The 23,644-nt window shown below is 53.1% G+C and overlaps 1 protein-coding gene across 3 annotated transcripts in view; it reads right to left on the reverse strand.

The window, feature by feature from the left end:
* The window catches only part of TNKS1BP1 (tankyrase 1 binding protein 1), a 583,852-nt gene that overhangs the window by 22,551 nt on the left and 537,657 nt on the right, over nucleotides 1-23,644 (reverse strand). For all 3 annotated transcript variants that reach the window (XR_011203085.1, XM_069233037.1, XM_069233036.1), the window contains exon 11: nucleotides 4,733-4,804. Coding sequence is in view for 2 of the 3 variants with exons in the window: in XM_069233037.1 (XP_069089138.1) it covers nucleotides 4,741-4,804 (64 nt within the window). In the remaining variant the exon portion in view is untranslated. The remainder of the gene's footprint in view (nucleotides 1-4,732; nucleotides 4,805-23,644) is intronic.

Genomic DNA, 23,644 nt, shown 5'->3' on the forward strand with positions numbered 1-23,644 from the left:
CAATATCTTCAATCGTTCTCTAGCCCATGACAATGTTGTAGCGAGCTTTCTTTTACCACCGATCTAGACCTATACTTACCCTTTTTCCGTAAGTGGTCACTGCGGACAGTTTTGTAAACGTTGACTCAGGTTTTATGTTGATTGGCAGGATGTCACATTGATAATATCTGTAACCAATAGTGCATCACTGGTGTGGATGCTAGGAGCCTCTTCAACACTGTAATGGGTAGTACTTCTAAATTTTGTAATATTAACAAATACAACAAATTGTTTTCCCTCAATGCCTGATATAACAGATTTGGCATTACTAAGCGCTGTAGATAACCAGTGTTATTATTACCACATTTCATGGTATCCAATTTGCCAATGTCAGAAAAATGAAAGGCCAAGGTGGTCACACCAAGCGCCATCAGCTAGTGCGTAACTCGATGAGCCATCCAGAGATTTCAATAGCACTCAGGCAGTCACCGAGTCCTGCTTGGGAACAACACTAGGGGGGTGCACTCCTTGTACTCGCGTTCCTGTCAAACCCTACAGAAAATATTTCTATTTTCTTGTATTTAGCGGTGTACCAACTTTAATACTTAATAAGTTGTGGTTTTACACTCTTTAAGGCTGGTAGTTTCTCATTTCCTTTAGAGGGCTGCTATATCCAGCACACATCTGTCAATGTTCTGTAGGAAGGATTTATCTAGTTAGTACATTTTTTGGATGGCCTAAGCCATTCATGATTGGTACGTTTCCTCTTGAGTTGGTATGTGCAACAGCTGTATGCTTATGTCCGGTCACACATTTGGTACCTTTGTCTGCGTGTTCTACCTTCTCTTTGTTTTCTATACTGTCTTTGAAAACAAAATTCTGCAACAAGGGTCCAGGGCAATGTTCATGTTGTCTCTTCCTTTACATTGTGATGGCTCCGGCAACGAGCCTACCAAGTCAGGTCATTCATTTACAGGGTTTCTAAGCCCAAACCATCAAAGGTGATGAAGAGGGAGAATGGTACTTTGAATTGCCTTGAAGATGAAGGCCATTACTGCTCTGCTGAAATGACAACTGATCAAGAATGTAGGAGGAGATGCAGCGCCTGCTGGTCCTGGCTGCTATGGTCAGAAGCCTGCCATGAATTGGGAGCTGATGACAGGGTTTCCCCATTTTTGGTACCACCAGTTCCAGTGATTCAGGGCTGTGAGCCTCAATGGTCTGTGCAGAGTGCTTTAATCCCAAAGACACAGATGAGTGAGTACAGAGCTTTGATTCTAAAGGTACAGGTGAGTGAGTGTGGTGCATCAATTCGAAAGATAACAAAGAGTGAGAAACTAGTGCTATAATCCCAAAGGCACAGATGAGTGAGAGTGTGCATCAATTCCAAAGGTAAAGACTGAGAAACTAGTGCTTTAATCCCGAAGGAGGAGAGGAGTGAGTACGGAGCCTTGATTCTAAAGGCACACGTGAGTGAGTGTGGTGCATCAATTCCAAAAGTAATGAAGAATGATTATGGTAACATGTGAAGAAGAGTGATTAAGGTGCTTGGATTTCAAAGATATTGAAAAGTGAGCATGGTGCTTAGTTCCCAGCGGTGCTGGAGAGTGAGTAAACTGTATTAAGATAGCGAGCTTTTTTATGACTTATTATGTTCAAATATTTTTTCTAGTGTACTGGCTGAATACAAACTGCAGGAATAGCTTGGCTGATATGTCTGGGTCAAGGAATTTTACAAAGGGCAGGGTCTGTTGCTTCAGAAAGGATAACCCTAAGGGTCATTTTTAGGGTGGAGCCTGCGTTGCATGCGCTCGCGCATGCGTATCGCAGCGAGAGAATTTAGTGTTTAGAAAAGGGCTCGGAGCCCTGTCGACGTCACGTCAGTGTTTTTGATTGGTTCGTGGGCTTGCCTAATAAAATCCGCTTGCTTTCATTAGTTGAAGGCATGCACACGTCATGCCTTTTCCGGTGGCTAGCCCTCCTCGAGCGCATCGACCAAGTACAGAAAAAATGCGAGGCTCGCTGTTTTCTGTCCGGCTCGTGGGCTACTTTTTCTCTAATTTACTAGCACGATTTTGCTTGGCAGAAGTTGAGCGCTTTACACAGTTAATTGCACTTTTTCGGGTTACGTACATAAATACACTTTTGCCGATAGGTGAAAAGTCGGGTTAGGAGTTTACAACGCTATCAGCTCTAACATGAGCAAACGCGAGACCCGGGGCATTGCAAATGCTTGTTTACCTTGATACCTCTTTCTCCAGGGTAGAAACATACTGTTCATCTCACCCCTCCCGACCCATGGAAGGCTTTGAAACCACAGTAGTGGGCAGAGTGAAGGAGCCGCGAGCCCAGAGTTACGCTCTCTACAGAGTTGACCCACCTTCACCCCAAGTCTTCAACCACTTCTTCCTTATGATGCGATGACAAGTGGATATTGCATATGAAATGTCTACAGAATCATTTAAAAACAGTGCAGGCAGACGAGTCGGGATTGTTGGCTAGGGGAGACCATTGCAGACACACTGCAGTCAACGCCATTTAGTTTTCTTTTTAGATCTCCCCTGTCAGACAGCGGAAGCTGTCTCTTGTTGAAAAGACCTGTTGTCAGCTTACAGTGGGCTTCAAGGCTGCCCACTGCTTACTATTGGTTGGCTTTAATGTCAGTCTCCTTTGCTTGCTTTTTATTCATTACCTTGTGTGGTCTTTCCTCCCTCTTCTTGTGTGTGCTCATCCCCAGGAGCATGAAAGAATTGCTTGTGCCCTTCCACTGTTTGTTTTTCAAGCACTAATTTGTTCAATTTGTTTAAGCACTTTATGAGAGAGCATGTATTTTCCAGCTGTTTCGCTTGTGTGCTTCTCTCTCGGCCGCATTCCATGTTGCGCTCTGTCACACATGTGCTTCGCCCTTGTCCTACTCCCCCACGGACTCCAAGTAGCGTTCTCCTCCCCTTTGCTTCTTCCCTCATCGCTGCCCTCTGTGTTGCTTCCGTCCCGCTGCCCTGCGTGTTGCTTCCCCCACCCTTGGTGATGTGTCCCCCATCAGCATAGTTTGCAATGTTTCACCCGCACCCCACCTGTGCCCTCCATGCTGCTCCCCACCATCCACACTTTTATGTACCCATCCAACTTGGTAAATAAAAAAAAAAAACAAGCATTTGTAATGCAATAGGTCTCACATTTGCTTGAGTTAGAGCTATTGGGGTTGTAAATGCTTAACTGGACTTTCCTTGCCACATATTTTGGTTCTCTCTGCCACATAATTCCAGTGTCCCTGCATATAACAAAAGGGCTAGCAGGCCTACTGGAATATTATTTCAAACAATGCCCTTAAAAACACAAACTACTTCCATCTGTAAAACAAAAGTTCCAGCCATGAAAGAGCTTAAAAAGAAATTGAATGTTGGGATAGGTTACTAATTTGGGTTCCCCTCCAACCTAGTGTGGGGACCCGAAGATTATCTAGACAAAAATAGCACATTGTGGTGAACATTTTGAAGGTGGTCCCATTGCCCTAGGACCACCACAGGCTGAGTTATGAGCAAAAAGGTTTTGTAAAAGGAGTTTCCATAAGTGCAGTGAATATTGTAGTATCTGCTCTCCCGCTGTGCTGGGAGAGCCGCTGTGATGATTTATGTGTTTTTTATTAAAGCATTTACCAGTTACAAGGGATTTTTGAAAGCCATGGAGCGCAAAGAGGAGAGACAAAAGCAAAATTGAAATGACTCGTCATGTGTGTGAGTGGTCCAAAACATGCATGCAACAAAATGACATGGCTGTGGCATCTTAGCACTTTTCTTTGTTTTCTTTAGCCATGCTGCACAGCATGGAGGATGCTATACAACATGGCTAAAAACCTTTGGCAAAGCCAATAGCTCCCAAAGTCAAGACCTGTAAAAATATGTCAACACAATTCTTGACGATTCCACTAGATGGCAGCACCATACAAAGTATATGATTCCATGGTAGATGCCTGCTGCAAACCTATGAGGGGTGTCAGAGACCCTCCTCCTAAACCAAGCACATATAACTGTACAATAGCCGAGTGAACCAAGTTGTGTCCCATCACAATCAAGAGAATGGTTGAAGGAAGGCTGTGTCTAGGTATGGAAATGGCTGTGATTGGATTAAGGGTGGGTTCTAGGTATGAATATGTTTGTAGTGGAGTTAAAGGTGTTTTCGAGGTAAAAGTATGGTTATGCCTGAGCTAAGGTTTGGTTCTAGGAATGAATATGGTTGTGGTTGAGTTAAGGGTGGGTTCTAGCTGGTTTTAGCTATGAATATGGTTGTGGTTGAGTTAAGGGTGGGTTCTAGCTGGTTTTAGTTATGAATAGGGTTGTGGTTGAGGTAAGGGTAGGTTCTAGCTATGAATAAGGTTGTGTTGAATTAAGGGTAGGTTCTAGCTATGAATCGGGTTGTGGTTGAGTCAAGGGTGGGGTATAGTTACCATTATGATTATATTTGTGGCATGGTAGGAGTTGGTGTTAGTTACGTACACAGTTAAAGTAGGTGTAGGGCTACAGCAAGCCTGAGGTCTAGCTGTTGTGGTGTGATTTGAGTGAGTTCTCCTTTGGTTGTGCAGTCTTAAGATTAAGGTTGGTTTTGGGGTATAAATATACTTTTGGGGGGATATTATAAGAAAGAGCCCAATGGGTCCAATACCAGAGGTATGTTGTTATCGATAAGCTATGGTTGGCATTGTGGTAGGTTGTATTTTCCAATAGTTTGATGCTTTCTTTGCAGGTATGATTCTTACCTTTTCTTTCATTTCTGTGGTTTCTTTTTTAGCTTTAAAGCATTTAACCACTGAGGTGAACTGCTTTCTGACCTATAAAAGAAACCAAGAGTTCATAGGTTATTCAATGATGTATGAAACGCCCCACACTCTCTCTCTGATGCACAGTCACAATGCCTGTCACCTGGCACATACATCATTGTAGCTGCATCACTTTCCAAACCACAACAATCATGTCCTCCTCTGAGAGCCATCCACAACAGCCCTGATCTGTGAGGTGCACCACGACAAGCAGCATGGCTACTGGGGTTTTAACTCCACACTATGAAACAACATTCATTCTGGCTGTGGAGGCTGGCCTCTCCAGATGATCATGTGCCACTAGATTACAGCCTGGCCTTCATTGGCCTCTACTGTCACACTTGGAGAAGAGCCTGGACATTCTGGATCTCCTCTAAGGCTAGGTGCAGCGCCTGGCCTCTCTAGGTCCCTCCTGTCACACTGGGTGCAGAGCCTGGCCTCTCTAGGTCCCTCCTGTCACACTGGGTGCAGAGCCTGGCCTCTCAAGGTCTCTCCTATCATTCTAGGCAAAGGGCCTGGCCTCTCTGGGTCTCTCCTGTCACACTAGGTTCAGGGCCTGGCCTCTCTAGATCTCTCCCCTCACTCTGGGGGCAGGGCCTGGCCTCTCTAGGACCCTCCTGTCACACTGGGTGCAGAGCCTGGCCTCTCAAGGTCTTTCCTATTATTCTAGGCACAGGGCCTGGCCTCTCTGGGTCTCTCCTGTCACACTAGGTGCAGGGCCTGGCCTCCATGGGTCTCTCTTGTCACAGGGCCTGACTTCTCTGTGTCTCTCATCACACTGTGCACAGAGCCTGGCTTCTCTGGGTCCCTCCAGTAACACTAGGTGCAGGGCCTGGCCTCCCTGGGTCTCTCTTGTCACAGGGCCTGACTTCTCTGTGTCTCTCATCACACTATGCACAGAGCCTGGCTTCTCTGGGTCCCTCCAGTAACACTAGGTGCAGGGCCTGGCCTCTCTGGGTCTCTCTTGTCACAGGACCTGACTTCTCCGTGTCTCTCATCACACTGTGCACAGAGCCTGGCTTCTCTGGGTCCCTCCAGCAACAGTGGGTGCAGAGCCTGGCCTCTCTGGGTCTCTCCTGTTACACTAGGTGCAGGGCCTGGCCTCTACAAGTCTAGGTCCTGGCCTCTATAAGTCACTACTATCACTCTGGGCACAGGGCCTGGCCTCTCTGGGTCTCTCGTTACACTTGGTGCAGGGCCTGGCCACTGTGGATGTCCTTTAACACTGGGTGCTAGATGGGTCTCTCCTGTTTGAACATCTTCTTCACAGAGGTCTTTGCCTTCTCTCCCTTCCCCAGGGTCCTTAAACACTTTGGCTGGGCTAAGGAGTCACGGCAAACAACACTATGAAATATTTATTTTTCTAAATCTAAATGAATAGAACTATTTCTCATTCAGCACCTTCTAGATGACGCACAGACTAGAAAAGAATGTAAAAAACAGAAGTTCAAGCCAGCTCTAACATCAGATGACCATGAGCCGTAGCCAAGCCCACGAAAAACCATTCGTTAGCGAAAGAATAGAATTCAACCACATCCGGCACCCCACACCACAAGATCACTACAACCACACCCGGCACCCCTCTCTATACAGGCACCCCACACCACAAGCCCACTACAACCACACCCGGCACCCCTCTCTCTACAGGCACAACACACCACAAGCCCACTACAACCACACCCGGCACCCCTCTCTCTACAGGCACAACACACCACAAGATCACTACAACCACACCCGGCACCCCTCTCTCTACGGGCACAACACACCACAAGCCCACTACAACCACACCCGGCACCCCTCTCTCTACGGGCAAAACACACCACAAGAGCACTACAACCACACCCGGCACCCCTCTCTCTACGGGCACAACACACCACAAGAGCACTACAACCACACCCGGCACCCCTCTCTCTACAGGCACAACACACCACAAGATCACTACAACCACACCCGGCCCCCCTCTCTCTACAGGCACAACACACCACAAGATCACTACAACCACACCCGGCCCCCCTCTCTCTACAGGCACAACACACCACAAGATCACTACAACCACACCCGGCACCACTCTCTCTACAGGCACCCCACACCACAAGCTCACTACAACCACACCCGGCACCCCTCTCTCTACAGGCACCCCACACCAAAAGCCCACTACAACCACACCCGGCACCCCTCTCTCTACAGGCACCCCACACCACAAGCCCACTACAACCACACCCGGCACCCCTCTCTCTACAGGCACAACACACCACAAGCCCACTACAACCACACCCGCACCCCTCTCTCTATAGGCACAACACAAGATCACTACAACCACACCCCTCTCTCTACAGTCACAACACATCACAAGAATACTACAACCACACCCGGCAGCCCTCTCTCTACAGGCACAACAAACCACAAGCTCACTACAACCGGGCACCCCTCTCTCTACAGGCACAACACACCACAAGATCTCTACAACCAAACCCTGCACACCTCTCTCTACAGGCACAGAACACCACAAGCTCACTACAACCACACCCGGCCCCCCTATCTCTACAGGCACAACACACAACATGATCACTACAACCACACCCGGAACCCCCTCTCTACAGGCACAACACACCACAAGATCACTACAACCACACCCGGCCCCCCTCTCTCTACAGGCACAATGCACCACAAGATCACTACAACCACACCCGGCACCCCTCTCTCTACAGGCACAACGCACCACAAGCCCACTACACCCACACCAGGACCCCCTCTCTCTACAGGCACAACGCACCACAAGCCCACTACAACCACACCCGGCACCCCTCTCTCTACAGGCACAAGTCACCACAAGCCCACTACAATCACACCCGGCACACCTCTCTCTACAGGCACACCACAACACAAGCCCACTACAACCGCACCCCTCTCTCTACAGGCACAACACACCACAAGATCACTACAACCACACCCTGCACTCCTCTCTCTACAGGCACAACACACCACAAGCCCACTACAACCACACCCAGCACCCCTCTCTCTACAGGCACAACACACCACAAGATCACTACAACCACACCCGGCACCCCTCTCTCTACAGGCACAACACACCACAAGATCACTACAACCACACCTGGCACCCCTCTCTCTACAGGCACAACACACCACAAGCCCACTACACCCACACCAGGACCCCCTCTCTCTACAGGCACAACGCACCACAAGCCCACTACAACCACACCCGGCACCCCTCTCTCTACAGGCACAAGTCACCACAAGCCCACTACAATCACACCCGGCACACCTCTCTCTACAGGCACACCACACCACAAGCCCACTACAACCGCACCCCTCTCTCTACAGGCACAACACACCACAAGATCACTACAACCACACCCTGCACTCCTCTCTCTACAGGCACAACACACCACAAGCCCACTACAACCACACCCAGCACCCCTCTCTCTACAGGCACAACACACCACAAGATCACTACAACCACACCCGGCACCCCTCTCTCTACAGGCACAACACACCATAAGCCCACTACAACCACACCCTGCACCCCTCTCTATACAGGCACAACACACCACAAGATGACTACAACCACACCCGGCACCCCTCTCTCTTCAGGCACAACACACCACAAGATCACTACAACCACATCCAGCACCCCTCTCTCTACAGGCACCCCACACCACATGATCACTACAACCACACCCTGCACCCCTCTCTCTACAGGCACAACACACCACAAGATCACTACAACCACACCCGGCACCCCTCTCTCTACAGGCACCCACACCACAAGATCACTACAACCACACCCGGCACCCCTCTCTCTACAGGCACAACACACCACAAGATCACTACAACCACACCCAGCACCCCTCTCTCTACAGGCACCCCACACCACAAGCCCACTACAACCACACCCGGCACCCCTCTCTCTACAGGCACAACACACCACAAGATCACTACAACCACACCCGGCACCCCTCTCTCTACAGGCACCCCACACCACAAGCCCACTACAACCACACCCGGCACCCCTCTCTCTACAGGCACAACACACCACAAGAATACTACAACCACACCCGGCGGCCCTCTCTCTACAGGCACAGCACACCACAAGCTCACTACGATCACACCCGGCACCCCTCTCTCTACAGGCACAACACACCACAAGATCACTACAACCACACCCTGCACCCCTCTCTCTACAGGCAGAACACCACAAGCTCACTACAACCACACCCAGCACCACTCTCTCTACAGGCACACCACACCACAAGATCACTACAACCACACCCGGCACCCCTCTCTCTACAGGCACAACACACCACAAGATCACTACAACCACACCCGGCACCCCTCTTTCTACAGGCACAACACAACAAGCTCACTACAACCACACCCGGCACCCCTCTCTCTACAGGCACACCACACCACAAGATCACTACAACCACACCAGGCACCCCTCTCTCCACAGGCACAACACACCACAAGATGACTACAACCACACCCGGCACCCCTCTCTCTACAGGCACAACACACCACAAGATCACTACAACCACACCCGGCACCACTCTCTCTACAGGCACAACACACCACAAGAATACTACAACCACACCCGGCAGCCCTCTCCCTACAGGCACAACACACCACAAGCTCACTACGATCACACCCGGCACCCCTCTCTCTACAGGCACAACACACCACAAGATCACTACAACCACACCCTGTACCCCTCTCTCTACAGGCACAGAACACCACAAGCTCACTACAACCACACCCGGCACCACTCTCTCTACAGGCACACCACACCACAAGATCACTACAACCAAACTCGGCACCCCTCTCTCTACAGGCACAACACACCACAAGATCACTACAACCACACCCGGCACCCCTCTCTCTACAGGCACAACACACCACAAGATCACTACAACCACACCCAGCACCCCTCTCTCTACAGGCACAACACACCACAAGCTCACTACAGCCACACCCGGCACCCCTCTCTACAGGCACACCACACCACAAGATCACTACAACCACACCCGGCACCCCTCTCTCTACAGGCACAACACACCACAAGATCACTACAACCACACCCGGCACCCCTCTCTCTACAGGCACAACACACCACAAGCTCACTACAACCACACCCGGCACCCCTATCTCTACAGGCACAACACACCACAAGCCCACTACAACCACACCCGGCATCCCTCTCTCTACAGGCACAACACACCACAAGCCCACTACAACCACACCCTGCTCTACAGGCACAACACACCACAAGCCCACCACAACCACACCCGGCATCCCTCTCTCCACAGACACAACACACCACAAGCCCACTACAACCACACCCGGCACCCCTCTCTCTACAGACACAACACACCACAAGATCACTACAACCACACCCGGCACCCCTCTCTCTACAGGCACAACACACCACAAGATCACTACAACCACACCCGGCACCCCTCTCTCTACAGGCACAACACACCACCAGCCCACTACAACCACACCCGGCACCCCTCTCTCTACAGGCACAACACACCACAAGATCACTACAACCACACCCGGCACCCCTCTCTATACAGGCACCCCACACCACAAGCTCACTACAACCACACCCGGCACCCCTCTCTCTACAGGCACCCCACACCAAAAGCCCACTACAACCACACCCGGCACCCCTCTCTCTACAGGCACAACACACCACAAGCCCACAACAACCACACCCGGCACCCCTCTCTCTACAGGCACAACACACCACAAGCCCACTACAACCACACCCACACCCCTCTCTCTATAGGCACAACACAAGATCACTACAACCACACCCCTCTCTCTACAGTCACAACACATCACAAGAATACTACAACCACACCCGGCAGCCCTCTCTCTACAGGCACAACAAACCACAAGCTCACTACAACCGGGCACCCCTCCCTCTACAGGCACATCACACCACAAGATCTCTACAACCAAACCCTGCACACCTCTCTCTACAGGCACAGAACACCACAAGCTCACTACAACCCCACCCGGCCCCCCTATCTCTACAGGCACAACACACCACATGATCACTACAACCACACCCGGAACCCCCTCTCTACAGGCACAACACACCACAAGATCACTACAACCACACCCGGCCCCCCTCTCTCTACAGGCACAATGCACCACAAGATCACTACAACCACACCTGGCACCCCTCTCTCTACAGGCACAACGCACCACAAGCCCACTACACCCACACCAGGACCCCCTCTCTCTACAGGCACAACGCACCACAAGCCCACTACAACCACACCCGGCACCCCTCTCTCTACAGGCACAAGTCACCACAAGCCCACTACAATCACACCCGGCACACCTCTCTCTACAGGCACACCACACCACAAGCCCACTACAACCGCACCCCTCTCTCTACAGGCACAACACACCACAAGATCACTACAACCACACCCTGCACTCCTCTCTCTACAGGCACAACACACCACAAGCCCACTACAACCACACCCAGCACCCCTCTCTCTACAGGCACAACACACCACAAGATCACTACAACCACACCCGGCACCCCTCTCTCTACAGGCACAACACACCACAAGATCACTACAACCACACCTGGCACCCCTCTCTCTACAGGCACAACGCACCACAAGCCCACTACACCCACACCAGGACCCCCTCTCTCTACAGGCACAACGCACGACAAGCCCACTACAACCACACCCGGCACCCCTCTCTCTACAGGCACAAGTCACCACAAGCCCACTACAATCACACCCGGCACACCTCTCTCTACAGGCACACCACACCACAAGCCCACTACAACCGCACCCCTCTCTCTACAGGCACAACACACCACAAGATCACTACAACCACACCCTGCACTCCTCTCTCTACAGGCACAACACACCACAAGCCCACTACAACCACACCCAGCACCCCTCTCTCTACAGGCACAACACACCACAAGATCACTACAACCACACCCGGCACCCCTCTCTCTACAGGCACAACACACCATAAGCCCACTACAACCACACCCTGCACCCCACTCTATACAGGCACAACACACCACAAGATGACTACAACCACACCCGGCACCCCTCTCTCTTCAGGCACAACACACCACAAGATCACTACAACCACATCCAGCACCCCTCTCTCTACAGGCACCCCACACCACATGATCACTACAACCACACCCTGCACCCCTCTCTCTACAGGCACAACACACCACAAGATCACTACAACCACACCCGGCAACCCTCTCTCTACAGGCACCCCACACCACAAGATCACTACAACCACACCCGGCACCCCTCTCTCTACAGGCACAACACACCACAAGATCACTACAACCACACCCAGCACCCCTCTCTCTACAGGCACCCCACACCACAAGCCCACTACAACCACACCCGGCACCCCTCTCTCTACAGGCACAACACACCACAAGATCACTACAACCACACCCGGCACCCCTCTCTCTACAGGCACAACACACCACAAGATCACTACAACCACACCCGGCACCCCTCTCTCTACAGGCACAACACACCACAAGAATACTACAACCACACCCGGCGGCCCTCTCTCTACAGGCACAACACACCACAAGCTGACTACGATCACACCCGGCACCCCTCTCTCTACAGGCACAACACACCACAAGATCACTACAACCACACCCTGCACCCCTCTCTCTACAGGCAGAACACCACAAGCTCACTACAACCACACCCAGCACCACTCTCTCTACAGGCACACCACACCACAAGATCACTACAACCACACCCGGCACCCCTCTCTCTACAGGCACAACACACCACAAGATCACTACAACCACACCCGGCACCCCTCTTTCTACAGGCACAACACAACAAGCTCACTACAACCACACCCGGCACCCCTCTCTCTACAGGCACACCACACCACAAGATCACTACAACCACACCAGGCACCCCTCTCTCCACAGGCACAACACACCACAAGATAACTACAACCACACCCGGCACCCCTCTCTCTACAGGCACAACACACCACAAGATCACTACAACCACACCCGGCACCACTCTCTCTACAGGCACAACACACCACAAGAATACTACAACCACACCCGGCAGCCCTCTCCCTACAGGCACAACACACCACAAGCTCACTACGATCACACTCGCACCCCTCTCTCTACAGGCACAACACACCACAAGATAACTACAACCACACCCTGTACCCCTCTCTCTACAGGCACAGAACACCACAAGCTCACTACAACCACACCCGGCACCACTCTCTCTACAGGCACACCACACCACAAGATCACTACAACCAAACTCGGCACCCCTCTCTCTACAGGCACAGCACACCACAAGATCACTACAACCACACCCGGCACCCCTCTCTCTACAGGCACAACACACCACAAGATCACTACAACCACACCCAGCACCCCTCTCTCTACAGGCACAACACACCACAAGCTCACTACAGCCACACCCGGCACCCCTCTCTACAGGCACACCACACCACAAGATCACTACAACCACACCCGGCACCCCTCTCTCTACAGGCACAACACACCACAAGATCACTACAACCACACCCGGCACCCCTCTCTCTACAGGCACAACACACCACAAGCTCACTAAAACCACACCCGGCACCCCTATCTCTACAGGCACAACACACCACAAGCCCACTACAACCACACCCGGCATCCCTCTCTCTACAGGCACAACACACCACAAGCCCACTACAACCACACCCTGCTCTACAGGCACAACACACCACAAGCCCACCACAACCACACCCGGCATCCCTCTCTCCACAGGCACAACACACCACAAGCCCACTACAACCACACCCAGCACCCCTCTCTCTACAGGCACAACACACCACAAGATCACTACAACCACACCCGGCACCCCTCTCTCTACAGGCACAACACACCACAAGATCATTACAACCACACCCGGCACCCCTCTCTCTACAGGCACAACACACCACCAACCCACTACAACCACACCCGGCACCCCTCTCTCTACAGGCACAACACACCAGAAGATCACTACAACCACACCTGGCACCCCTCTCTCTACAGGCACCCCACACCACAAGATCACTACAACCACACCCGGCACCCCTCTCTCTACAGGCACAACACACCACAAGCCCACTACAACCACACCTAGCATCCCTCTCTCTACAGGAACAACACACCACAATCCCACTACAACCACACCCGGCATCCCTCTCTCTACAGGCACAACACACCACAAGCCCACTACAACCACACCCGGCACCCCTCTCTCTACAGGCACAACACACCACATGCCCACTACAACCACACCCGGCATCCCTCTCTCTACAAGCATAACACACCACAAGCCCACTACAACCACACCGGCACCCCTCGCTCTACAGGCACAACACACCACAAGATCACTACAACCACACCCGGCACCCCTCTCTCTACAGGCACCCCACACCACAAGATCACTACAACCACACCCGGCACCCCTCTCTCTACAGGCACCCCACACCACAAGAATACTACAACCACACCCGGCAGCCCTCTCTCTACAGGCACAACACACCACAAGCTCACTACGATCACACCCCGGCACCCCTCTCTCTACAGGCACAACACACCACAAGATCACTACAACCACACCCTGCACCCCTCTCTCTACAGGCACAACACACCACAAGATCACTACAACCACACCCGGCACCACTCTCTCTACAGGCACACCACACCACAAGATCACTACAACCACACTCGGCACCCCTCTCTCTACAGGCACAACACACCACAAGATCACTACAACCACACCCGGCACCCCTCTCTCTACAGGCACAACACAAGATCACTACAACCACACCCGGCACCCCTCTCTGTACAGGCACAACACACCGCAAGATCACTACAACCACACCCGGCACCCCTCTCTCTACAGGCACAACACACCACAAGATGACTACAACCACACCCGGCACCCCTCTCTCAACAGGCACAACACACCACAAGATCACTACAACCACACCCGGCACCACTCTCTATACAGGCACAACACACCACAAGAATACTACAACCACACTCGGCAGCCCTCTCTCTACAGGCACAACACACCACAAGCTCACTACGATCACACCCGGCACCCCTCTCTCTACAGGCACAACACACCACAAGCTCACTACAACGACACCCGGCACCCCTCTCTCTACAGGCACAACACACCACAAGCCCACTACAACCACACCCGGCATCCCTCTCTCTACAGGCACAACACACCACAAGCCCACTACAACCACACCCTGCTCTACAGGCACAACACACCACAACCACACCCGGCATCCCTCTCTCTACAGGCACAACACACGACAAGCCCACTACAACCACACCCGGCACCCCTCTCTCTACAGGCACAACACACCACAAGATCACTACACCCACACCCGGCACCCCTCTCTCTACAAGCACAACACACCACAAGATCACTACAACCACACCCGGCACCCCTCTCTCTACAGGCACAACACACCACCAGCCCACTACAACCACACCCGGCATCCCTCTCTCTACAGGCACAACACACCACAAGCCCACTACAACCACACCTGGCATCCCTCTCTCTACAGGCACAACACACCACAAGCCCACTACAACCCACCCGGCACCCCTCTCTCTACAGGTACAACACACCACAAGCCCACTACAACCACACCCGGCATCCCTCTCTCTACAAGCATAACACACCACAAGCCCACTACAACCACACCCGGCACCCCTCTCTCTACAGGCACAACACACCACAAGATCACTACAACCACACCCGGCACCCCTCTCTCTACAGGCACAACACACCACAAGATCACTACAACCACACCCTGCACCCTTCTCTCTACAGGCACAGAACACCACAAGCTGACTACAACCACACCCGGCACCACTCTCTCTACAGGCACAACACACCACAAGATCACTACAACCACACCCAGTATCCCTCTCTCTACAGGCACAACACACCACAAGCCCACTACAACCACACCCGGCACCCCTCTCTCTACAGGCACAACACACCACAAGCACACTACAACCACACCCAGCACCCCTCTCTGTACAGGCACAACACACCACAAGATCACTGCAACCACACCCGGCACCCCTCTCTCTACAGTCACAACACACCACAAGAATACTACAACCACACCCGGCAGCCCTCTCTCTACAGGCACAACACACCACAAGCTCACTACAACCAGGCATCCCTCTCTCTACAGGCACAACACAAGATCACTACAACCCCACCCTGCACCCCTCTCTCTACAGGCACAACACACCACAAGATCACTACAACCACACCCGGCACCCCTCTCTCTACAGGCACAACACACCACAAGATCACTACAACCACACCCTGCACCCCACTCTCTACAGGCACAACACACCACAAGCCCACTTCAACCACACCCGGCACCCCTCTCTATACAGGCACAACACACCACAAGATCACTACAACCACACGCGGCACCCCTCTCTCTACAGGCACAACACACCACAAGAATACTACAACCACACCCGGCAGCCCTCTCTCTACAGGCACAACACATCACAAGCTCACTACAACCACACCCAGCATCCCTTTCTCTACAGGCACAACACACGAGAAGATCACTACACCCACATCCGGCACCCCTCTCTCCACAGGCATCACACACCACAAGATCACTACAACCACACCCAGCATCCCTTTCTCTACAGGCACAACACACGAGAAGATCACTACACCCACATCCGGCCCCCCTCTCTCCACAGGCATCACACACCACAAGATCACTACAACCACACCCGGCACCCCTCTCTCTACAGCGACAACACACCACAAGATCACTACAACCACACCCTGCACCCCTCTATCTCTACAGGCACAACACCACAAGATCACTACAACCACACCCGGCACCCCTCTCTCTACAGGCACAACACACCACAAGCTCACTACAACCACACCCGACAACCCCTCTCTCTACAGGCACCACACGCTCACTACAACCACACCCGGCACCCCTCTCTCTACAGGCACATCACACCAAAAGACTACAACCACACCCTGCACCCCTCTCTCTACAGGCACAACACACCACAAGATCACTACAACCACACCCGGCACCCCTCTCTCTACAGGCACAACACACCACAAGATCACTACAACCACACCCTGCACCCTTCTCTCTACAGGCACAGAACACCACAAGCTGACTACAACCACACCCGGCACCACTCTCTCTACAGGCACAACACACCACAAGATCACTACAACCACACCCAGTATCCCTCTCTCTACAGGCACAACACACCACAAGCCCACTACAATCACACCTGGCACCCCTCTCTCTACAGGCACAACACACCACAAGCACACTACAACCACACCCAGCACCCCTCTCTGTACAGGCACAACACACCACAAGATCACTGCAACCACACCCGGCACCCCTCTCTCTACAGTCACAACACACCACAAGAATACTACAACCACACCCGGCAGCCCTCTCTCTACAGGCACAACACACCACAAGCTCACTACAACCAGGCATCCCTCTCTCTACAGGCACAACACACCACAAGATCACTACAACCCCACCCTGCACCCCTCTCTCTACAGGCACAACACACCACAAGATCACTACAACCACACCCGGCACCCCTCTCTCTACAGGCACAACACACCACAAGATCACTACAACCACACCCTGCACCCCACTCTCTACAGGCACAACACACCACAAGCCCACTTCAACCACACCCGGCACCCCTCTCTATACAGGCACAACACACCACAAGATCACTACAACCACACGCGGCACCCCTCTCTCTACAGGCACAACACACCACAAGAATACTACAACCACACCCGGCAGCCCTCTCTCTACAGGCACAACACATCACAAGCTCACTACAACCACACCCAGCATCCCTTTCTCTACAGGCACAACACACGAGAAGATCACTACACCCACATCCGGCACCCCTCTCTCCACAGGCATCACACACCACAAGATCACTACAACCACACCCAGCATCCCTTTCTCTACAGGCACAACACACAAGAAGATCACTACACCCACATCCGGCACCCCTCTCTCCACAGGCATCACACACCACAAGATCACTACAACCACACCCGGCACCCCTCTCTCTACAGCGACAACACACCACAAGATCACTACAACCACACCCTGCACCCCTCTATCTCTACAGGCACAACACCACAAGATCACTACAACCACACCCGGCACCCCTCTCTCTACAGGCACAACACACCACAAGCTCACTACAACCACACCCGACAACCCCTCTCTCTACAGGCACCACACGCTCACTACAACCACACCCGGCACCCCTCTCTCTACAGGCACATCACACCAAAAGACTACAACCACACCCTGCACCCCTCTCTCTACAGGCACAACACACCACAAGATCACTACAACCACACCCGGCACCACTCTCTCTACAGGAACAACACACCACAAGAATACTACAACCACACCCGGCAGCCCTCTCTCTACAGGCACAACACACCACAAGCTCACTACGATCACACCCGGCACCCCTCTCTCTATAGGCACAACACACCACAAGATCACTACAACCACACCCTGCACCCCTCTCTCTACAGGCACAGAACACCACAAGCTCACTACAACCACACCCGGCACCACTCTCTCTACAGGCACACCACACCACAAGATCACTACAACCACACTCGGCACCCCTCTCTCTACAGGCACAACACACCACAAGATCACTACAACCACACCCGGCGCCCCTCTCTCTACATGCACAGCACACCACAAGATCACTACAACCACACCCGGCACCCCTCTGTGTACATGCACAACACACCACAAGCTCACTACAATCACACCCGGCACCCCTCTCTACAGGCACACCACACCACAAGATCACTACAACCACACCCGGCACCCCTCTCTCTACAGGCACAACACACCACAAGATCACTACAACCACACCCGGCACCCCTCTCTGTACAGGTACAACACACCACAAGCCCACTACAACCACACCCTGCTCTACAGGCACAACACACCACAAGCCCACCACAACCACACCCGGCATCCCTCTCTCTACAGGCACAACACACCACAAGCCCACTACAACCACACTCGGCACCCCTCTCTCTACAGGCACAACAAACCACAAGATCACTACAACCACACCCGGCACCCCTCTCTCTACAGGCACAACACACCACAAAATCACTACAACCACACCCGGCACCCCTCTCTCTACAGGCACAACACACCACCAGCTCACTACAACCACACCCGGCATCCCTCTCTCTACAGGCACAACACACCACAAGCCCACTACAACCACACCCGGCATCCCTCTCTCTACAGGCACAACACACCACAAGCCCACTACAACCACACCCGGCATCCCTCTCTCTACAAGCATAACACACCACAAGCCCACTACAACCACACCCGGCACCCCTCTCTCTACAGGCACAACACACCACAAGATCACTACAACCACACCCGGCACCCCTCTCTCTACAGGCACAACACACCACAAGATCACTACAACCACACCCGGCACCACTCTCTCTACAGGCACAACACAGCACAAGAATACTACAACCACACCAGGCAGCTCTCTCTCTCTACAGGCACAACACACCACAAGCTCACTACGATCACACCCGGCACCCCTCTCTCTACAGGCACAACACACCACAAGATCACTACAACCACACCCTGCACCCTTCTCTCTACAGGCACAGAACACCACAAGCTCACTACAACCACACCCTGCACCACTCTCTCTATAGGCACAACACACCACAAGATCACTACAACCACACCCGGTATCCCTCTCTCTACAGGCACAACACACCACAAGCCTACTACAACCACACCCGGTACCCCTCTCTTTACAGGCACAACACACCACAAGCCCACTACAACCACACCCGGCACCCCTCTCTCTACAGGCACAACACACCACAAGATCACTACAACCACATCCGGCACCCCTCTCTCTACAGTCACAACACACCACAAGAATACTACAACCACACCCGGCAGCCCTCTCTCTCTACAGGCACAACACACCACAAGATCACTACAACCACACCCGGCAACCCTCTCTCTACAGGCACAACACACCACAAGATCACTACAACCACACCCTGCACCCCTCTCTCCACAGGCACCACACACCACAAGATCACTACAACCACACCCGGCAACCCTCTCTCTACAGGCACAACACACCACAAGATCACTACAACCACACCCTGCACCCCTCTCTCCACAGGCACCACACGCCACAAGATCACTACAACCACACCCAGCACCCCTCTCTCTACAGGCACAACACACCACAAGCTCACTACAACCACACCCGGCACCCCTCTCTCTACAGCGACAACACACCACAAGATCACTAAAACCACACCCCGCACCCCTCTCTCTCTACAGGCACAACACACCACAAGATCACTACAACCACACCCGGCAACCCTCTCTCTACAGGCACAACACACCACAAGATCACTACAACCACACCCCGCATCCCTCTCTCCACAGGCACCACACGCCACAAGATCACTACAACCACACCCGGCACCCCTCTCTCTACAGGCACAACACACCACAAGATCACTACAACCACACCCGGCACCCTCTCTCTACAGGCACAACACACCACAAGCTCACTACAACCACACCCGGCAGCCCTCTCTCTACAGGCACAACACACCACAAGATCACTACAACTACACCAGGCACCCCTCTCTCTACAGGCACAACACACCACAAGCCCACTACAACCACACCCGGCATCCCTCTCTCTACAGGCACAACACACCACAAGCCCACTACAACCACACCCGGCATCCCTCTCTCTTCAGGCACAACACACCACAAGCCCACTACAACCACACCCGGCACGCCTCTCTCTACAGGTACAACACACCACAAGCTCACTACAACCACACCCGGCACCCCTCTCTCTACAGGCACACCACACCACAAGATCACTACAACCACACCTGGCACCCTTCTCTCTACAGGCACAACACACCAAAAGATCACTACAACCACACCCTGCACCCCTCTCTCCACAGGCACCACACGCCACAAGACCACTACAACCACACCCAGCACCCCTCTCTCTACAGGCACAACACACCACAAGCTCACTACAACCACACCCGGCACCCCACTCTCTACAGCGACAACACACCACAAGATCACTACAACCACACCCCGCACCCCTCTCTCTCTACAGGCACAACACACCACAAGATCACTACAACCACACCCGGCAACCCTCTCTCTACAGGCACAACACACCACAAGATCACTACAACCACACCCCGCATCCCTCTCTCCACAGGCACCACACGCCACAAGATCACTACAACCACACCCGGCACCCCTCTCTCTACAGGCACAACACACCACAAGATCACTACAACCACACCCGGCACCCTCTCTCTACAGGCACAACACACCACAAGCTCACTACAACCACACCCGGCACCCCTCTCTCTACAGGCACAACACACCACAAGATCACTACAACTACACCAGGCACCCCTCTCTCTACAGGCACAACACACCACAAGCCCACTACAACCACACCCAGCATCCCTCTCTCTACAGGCACAACACACCACAAGCCCACTACAACCACACCCGGCATCCCTCTCTCTTCAGGCACAACACACCACAAGCCCACTACAACCACACCCGGCACGCCTCTCTCTACAGGTACAACACACCACAAGCTCACTACAACCACACCCGGCACCCCTCTCTCTACAGGCACACCACACCACAAGATCACTACAACCACACCTGGCACCCTTCTCTCTACAGGCACAACACACCAAAAGATGACTACAACCACACCCTGCACCCTTCTCTCTATAGGCACAACAAACCACAAGATCACTACAACCACACCCGGCACCACTCTCTCTACAGGCACAACACACCACAAGAATACTACAACCACACCCGGCAGCCCTCTCTCTACAGGCACAACACACCACAAGCTCACTACGATCACACCCGGCACCCCTCTCTCTACAGGCACAACACACCACAAGATCACTACAACCACACCCTGCGCCCCTCTCTCTACAGGCACAGAACACCACAAGCTCACTACAACCACACCCGGCACCACTCTCTCTACAGGCACACCACACCACAAGATCACTACAACCACACTCGGCACCCCTCTCTCTACAGGCACAACACACCACAAGATCACTACAACCACACCCGGCACCCCTCTCTCTACAGGCACAACACACCACAAGATCACTACAACCACACCCAGCACCCCTCTCTCTACAGGCAAAACACACCACAAGCTCACTACAATCACACCCGGCACCCCTCTCTACAGTCACACCACACCACAAGATCACTACAACCACACCCGGCACCCCTCTCTCTACAGGCACAACACACCACAAGATCACTACAACCACACCCGGCACCCCTCTCTCTACAGGCACAACACACCAGAAGCTCACTACAACCACACCCGGCACCCCTCTCTCTACAGGCACAACACACCACAAGCCCACTACAACCACACCCGGCATCCCTCTCTCTACAGGCACAACACACCACGAGCCCACTACAACCACACCCTGCTCTACAGGCACAACACACCACAAGCCCACCACAACCACACCCGGCATCCCTCTCTCCACAGGCACAACACACCACAAGCCCAATACAACCACACTCGGCACCCCTCTCTCTACAGGCACAACACACCACAAGATCACTACAACCACACCCGGCACCCCTCTCTCTACAGGCACAACACACCAGAACATCACTACAACCACACCCGGCACCCCTCTCTCTACAGGCACAACACACCACAAGATCACTACAACCACACCCGGCACCCCTCTCTCTACAAGCACAACACACCACAAGCCCACTACAACCACACCCGGCATCCCTCTCTCTACAGGCACAACACACCACAAGCCCACTACAACCACACCCGGCATCCCTCTCTCTACAGGCACAACACACCACAAGATCACTACAACCACACCCGGCACCCCTCTCTCTACAGGCACAACACACCACAAGAATACTACAACCACACCCGGCAGCTCTCTCTCTACAGGCACAACACACCACAAGCTCACTACGATCACACCCGGCACCCCTTTCTCTACAGGCACAACACACCACAAGATCACTACAACCACACCCTGCACCCTTCTCTCTACAGGCACAGAACACCACAAGCTCACTACAACCACACCCGGCACCACTCTCTCTACAGGCACAACACACCACAAGATCACTACAACCACACCCGGCATCCCTCTCTCTACAGGCACAACACACCACAAGCCCACTACAACCACACCGGTACCCCTCTCTTTACAGGCACAACACACCACAAGCCCACTACAACCACACCCGGCACCCCTCTCTCTACAGGCACAACACACCACAAGATCACTACAACCACACCCGGCACCCCTCTCTCTACAGTCACAACACACCACAAGAATACTACAACCACACCCGGCAGCCCTCTCTCTCTACAGGCACAACACACCACAAGATCACTACAACCACACCCGGCAACCCTCTCTCTACATGCACAACACACCACAAGATCACTACAACCACACCCTGCACCCCTCTCTCCACAGGCACCACACGATCACTACAACCACACCCAGCACCCCTCTCTCTACAGGCACAACACACCACAAGCTCACTACAACCACACCCGGCACCCCTCTCTCT

Source organism: Pleurodeles waltl, chromosome 4_2 (assembly GCF_031143425.1).
Source record: "Pleurodeles waltl isolate 20211129_DDA chromosome 4_2, aPleWal1.hap1.20221129, whole genome shotgun sequence".
Lineage (NCBI taxonomy): Eukaryota > Metazoa > Chordata > Amphibia > Caudata > Salamandridae > Pleurodeles > Pleurodeles waltl.